At 47.7% G+C, this 5,149-nt stretch overlaps 1 protein-coding gene across 1 annotated transcript; it reads right to left on the bottom strand.

Moving 5' to 3' along the window:
• Window positions 1-2,295: 2,295 nt before the first annotated feature.
• Window positions 2,296-4,347, bottom strand: LOC103395767 (forkhead box protein I2-like). Its single transcript, XM_025065691.1, has 3 exons — window positions 3,192-4,347; window positions 2,936-3,107; window positions 2,296-2,900 (listed from the first exon to the last, which is right to left on the bottom strand). Exons 1-3 carry the CDS (start codon window positions 3,973-3,975, stop codon window positions 2,417-2,419), a joined length of 1,440 nt encoding a protein of 479 aa, XP_024921459.1. The 5' UTR covers window positions 3,976-4,347; the 3' UTR covers window positions 2,296-2,416.
• Window positions 4,348-5,149: the final 802 nt, after the last annotated feature.

The following is a 5,149-nucleotide window of genomic DNA, read 5'->3' as shown; positions in this document are numbered from 1 at the left end:
AAACAACAGCAGTCTGTCGGACGTCTGTCGATCATCACTGATCAGCCAATCAGATCAGAGTGTGTTTACACCTGCATACACATCAATGGAAGACATGATGGCTAAACACACACACACACACACACACACACACACTTGACGGCTCTGTCTCTTCTTACTTTTTTAGTTTTCATTTTATGATTTACATTTGTGTCTTTTTATTTTATGAGCTGACCTACTGACCTCTAGGGGTCAGAGTTTGGCTGATACCAGTTTACTTCAACATTTATCTTCAGGCTTCAGTGTTTCAGTCCGGTCAACCTGTGGGTCGCGGCCCCAGTTCTGTCAGTGAGACTCATTCCTGAACAGAAGCGTCGTTTCTCTGCTGGACGCTCAGTGACCAGTCAGTTCTGGACCGCGGTCAGTCAATGTTAGTCAACCTGTCCAATGACAGACTGAACAAGAAAATAATCTTCCACTAGGTGGCAGTAACATGGCTATAACCAAAACAACAGGGTTAGAGTTAGGGTGAGACCAGAACTGTATCTTAGACGTACCACCAGGGTCCACGGGCCACGGCTGAACTCCTCTCACCAGACCTTTCCCACAGCTCCTGTCACTTCACTGTCTGTGGGAAATGGGATTATCCCACAGTCTGTCAGATGATCTGCTGACTGAACACTCCTAATCTGAGCCTCATCTCTGGGAAAAACAACCGCTGGCTCCCCTGATCACATGACTCGGCACTATTGTTGGACTGATTGTTTGTTCAAAAGTGCCGATGTCGGTGTTCTGGCATCAGCTGGTGTCGCGTTGGTTCCCAGGGAAACAGTCAGTAACGGATGACCAGCAGGGGCGCTACACCTGAGACTTTATCTTGAATCTTGTTTTCTGTTCAGCCTCAGATTTCAATAGGTTTGAGTCTGAACCAAAGTCCATGGAGAAAATCAGAGCTTTTAGTTCAGACCAAAGTCCATGGAGAAAATCAGTGATTTTAGTTCAGACCAAAGTCCATAGAGAAAATCAGAGATTTTAGTTCAGACCAAAGTCCATGGAGAAAATCAGAGCTTTTAGTTCAGACCAAAGTCCATGGAGAAAATCAGAGATCTTAGTTCAGACCAAAGTCCATGGAGAAAATCAGAGATCTTAGTTCAGACCAAAGTCCATGGAGAAAATCAGTGATTTTAGTTCAGACCAAAGTCCATGGAGAAAATCAGAGATCTTAGTTCAGACCAAAGTCCATGGAGAAAATCAGTGATTTTAGTTCAGACCAAAGTCCATGGAGAAAATCAGAGCTTTTAGTTCAGACCAAAGTCCATGGAGAAAATCAGAGCTTTTAGTTCAGACCAAAGTCCATGGAGAAAATCAGAGATCTTAGTTCAGACCAAAGTCCATGGAGAAAATCAGAGCTTTTAGTTCAGACCAAAGTCCATGGAGAAAATCAGAGATCTTAGTTCAGACCAAAGTCCATGGAGAAAATCAGAGCTTTTAGTTCAGACCAAAGTCCATGGAGAAAATCAGTGATTTTAGTTCAGACCAAAGTCCATGGAGAAAATCAGAGATCTTAGTTCAGACCAAAGTCCATGGAGAAAATCAGAGATCTTAGTTCAGACCAAAGTCCATGGAGAAAATCAGAGATCTTAGTTCAGACCAAAGTCCATGGAGAAAATCAGAGATCTTAGTTCAGACCAAAGTCCATGGAGAAAATCAGTGATTTTAGTTCAGACCAAAGTCCATGGAGAAAATCAGTGATTTTAGTTCAGACCAAAGTCCATGGAGAAAATCAGAGATCTTAGTTCAGACCAAAGTCCATGGAGAAAATCAGAGATCTTAGTTCAGACCAAAGTCCATGGAGAAAATCAGAGATCTTAGTTCAGACCAAAGTCCATGGAGAAAATCAGAGCTTTTAGTTCAGACCAAAGTCCATGGAGAAAATCAGAGATCTTAGTTCAGACCAAAGTCCATGGAGAAAATCAGAGATTTTAGTTCAGACCAAAGTCCATAGAGAAAATCAGAGATTTTAGTTCAGACTGAAGCTGCAGAAAGAGAAGGTCCACACCTCCAGGGAGCTGTGGACCTTCTCTTTCTCATTCATTTCTGTTCTTTCAGTGTCCAGTCTTATATAAAGACCGATCAGAATGTCATAGAATTATGGGATGCATTATGCGTTACAGCGGTCTGTGGTTCAATCCCCAGCTCTGACTACTGGTCTTTCTGAGTTCATTTTTTCCAATCACGTTCTCCCAAAGTTCTGTGGTGAAAAAGTCACATGACTCCACTTCAAATATGATTTTCTTTTTTTATTTCCAATGCGTTGATATTTATAGATCAAAAACCATTCACCACAATTCAATTAAAAATAAAATAATTCAAATATATATTTAAAAAAAACATAAATACATCATTTTTTTACAGTGTAAACACAACGAGGTTTTCTTCACTGTTGGAGGAGCAGATGTTGGAGGTGCAGAACGTCACTGAAGCCTCCTGAGAACAGGGGCTCACACTGCACTTGGAACTCCTGCTGCTCCTCCTGCTGGAGCCCCACGCTCGCTGCCACCTGCAGGTCGGTGTAGAGCGGCGGGGAGTTGACCAGGGAGTCACACAGGGGGGGAGGAGGACTGAAGTGAGAGGAGGCCGAGGAAAAAAGGATGGGTGCAGAAGGAGGAGCGAGTGACGGCGCAGCGGAGAAAACAGGAGGTGCAGGAGAGAAGGAGTGATGGAGCGCAGAGGAGGAAAAGGAGGAGGTGCAGAAGGAGGGAAGAAAACCCTGAGAAGGAGATAAAGAAGGAGACGAGGAGGAGGAGGAGGAAAAGTCCTGGAGGTGATACGGGAAGCTGTGGAAATCAGAGGAGGAGCAGGAGGAGGAAGAGGAGTCAGAGGGAGACGGAAGCTCTGCGTGGAGATCCTTAGGGCTGGACACGTAAGCGCGGGGTGGAGATCCTGAGGGCTGGAGAAGGAGGGGGAGTCAGAGGAGGGGGAGTCAGAGGAGGGGGAGTCAGAGGAGGGGGAGAGTTTTTTGTTGCTGCTGCCGTTGTTTTCGGACTTTCTCTTCCTCTTCCGGCGGAAGTTTCCGTTGTCGAACATCTTCTCACAGTGAGGGTCCAGGGTCCAGTAGTTTCCTTTGCCTGGAGACGGAGCAGGACACGGTTATGATCCAGAACATTCCACCTTAGAACTGAACTTTAAGTGAACAAAGTCTCGCGTCTCACCTGGGTCGTTGTCGTTCCGTGGAACCTTCTGGAAGCAGTCGTTGAGCGACAGGTTGTGGCGGATGGAGTTCTGCCAGCCCGCCTTGTTGCAGCTGTAGAAGGGGAAGTTCTCAGAGATGTGCTGGTAGATCTGGCTGAGCGTCAGCCGCTGCTCAGGGGAATTCTGGATCGCCATGGCGATTAGGGCAGAGTAGGAGTACGGCGGTCGGACCTGACGCAGCACGTGCTCCGGCGCGCAGAAGGAAAGCCAAGGGTTCCCGGCGGCGGCGGCGGCGGCGGCGGCGTGTTGGAGGCTGGCGTAGAGCTGAGGTGGAAAGAACGCCGATGGCGGCGGGAAGGGTCCAGAGGACGAGGACGAGGAGGAGGAGGAGGAGCAGTGGGCGGAGCCTGCAGCGCCGCCATCGGTGGACGCCAGTGTCCACGGCGCGGAGGATGAAGTGGACTCTGGAGGAGCCGCAGGACTGTAGAGGCTGAAGTCGGACGGGTCCAGACCCAAGGACTGCAGGTCCTGCAGGGACAGAGGAGGTCCACAGGGGGCAGTAGACAGACCCAGGTCTGGGACGAAGGACGCCATGTGAGTAAGAAGACACGGAGACACGGAGACAAGGAGACAAGGAGACACGCACACACACACCTGTCCTGAGTCCACCTGCTGCAACTGCTGCTCACCTGACACTCTTATACCGTCAGGACACACCCACCAAGGAGCTGATTGGCTGTTGGCCTTGTCTCCACATTTACAGTATGTGTATGTGTGTGTGTGTGTGTGTGTGTGTGTGTTCATTGAGATTGGAGTGTGTGATAGTTTGAATAAGAGTTGTTAAAATGTGACCCTGAGGCCAAAGATTCACACACACACACACACGCACACACACACACACACATACACGTTTTACAGTCCAACCCAAAACAAACCCAGTCTTTTTACGTTGTAGGACACAGGAACCAGGACTGTCCACTGCTGCCCCGTGTGGTGAGACTAATTTCACTAAATAAAATCTGAATCTTTCATGTTTTAACTCTGTGACCGGCTCCAGGTGTTCACTCACTGCTGCCCCCATCAGTTCAAAGGTCAAATGTTTCTTTTTTCTTTTTTTTTTAATCTTTAACTTTTCTTCAAACAACGTGACATTAATGACGCTGCCTTCAGGGCCAGTCAGACATGACGACACTGAGCTGCCCAGGACGTTCTCCTCCAGGACGTTCTCCTCGGGAGACGCAGGACGTTCTCCTCAGGAGACGTTCTCCTGAGGAGAACGTCTCCTGAGGAGAACGTCTCCTCAGTAGAACGTCTCCTCCGGAGAACGTCTCCTCCGGAGAACGTCCTGCGTCTCCTGAGGAGAACGTCTCCTGAGGAGAACGTCTCCTGAGGAGAACGTCTCCTGAGGAGAACGTCTCCTGAGGAGAACGTCTCCTCAGGAACCAGTTTGACTCCAGACTTTAAAAGTGAAAAGCCGCTGATTCAGAGTTGAAGTGACTGAACACAAACACAGCGTCAGCTGCTGTTTGAGGAGTCGCCCGACACCTATTGTCTTCAGACGACTCACACACACACACACACACACACACACACACACACGTAGTCTGCATGTCTGAGCTCTCAGAAACTAAAACTTTCATTTTTTAAATCAATCAAATCTTCTCTCTTTTTCTTTTTAGATTAAAAACTAAAAAGATTAAAGATTAGCTCAGAGCTAACAGCTGTTTTAGACAAAAGTAAGTGTTTGTGTGTGTGTGTGTGTGTGTGTGTGTGTGTGAAGTGACAGTTGGCAGCAGCAGCATTAATCTACCCATAATCCTCTCTGGTCTCCTGATGGTGGTGCCTTCAGGAGCGCCACAGACCAACTGGGATTATGGGATTAAAGTGTGTGTCAGGGTGAGGTCTCACTGTTCACTCAGGAACCTCTGCTGCCCCCTGTGGTCAAATCGTGTTAGTAAAAAAGTTCATTTTCGGACAG

The sequence above is a fragment of the Cynoglossus semilaevis genome, chromosome 19 (genome assembly GCF_000523025.1).
Source record: "Cynoglossus semilaevis isolate Cse_v1.0 chromosome 19, Cse_v1.0, whole genome shotgun sequence".
NCBI lineage: Eukaryota > Metazoa > Chordata > Actinopteri > Pleuronectiformes > Cynoglossidae > Cynoglossus > Cynoglossus semilaevis.
Note: the sequence above shows the minus strand (reverse complement) of the source record. Positions and strands in the feature narration are given on the sequence as shown.

What these genes read in the sequence shown, in the direction of transcription:
- LOC103395767 (XM_025065691.1), bottom strand. Translation starts at nt 3,975, where the DNA reads ATGAACACACACACACACACACACACACACACATACACATACTGTAAA. An exon ending in ACGGAACGACAACGACCCAG is followed by an intron (nt 3,108 to 3,191) that starts GTGAGACGCGAG and finishes CTCCGTCTCCAG; the next exon opens with GCAAAGGAAACTACTGGACC. An exon ending in TCCTCTGACTCCCCCTCCTT is followed by an intron (nt 2,901 to 2,935) that starts CTCCAGCCCTCA and finishes CCGCGCTTACGT; the next exon opens with GTCCAGCCCTAAGGATCTCC.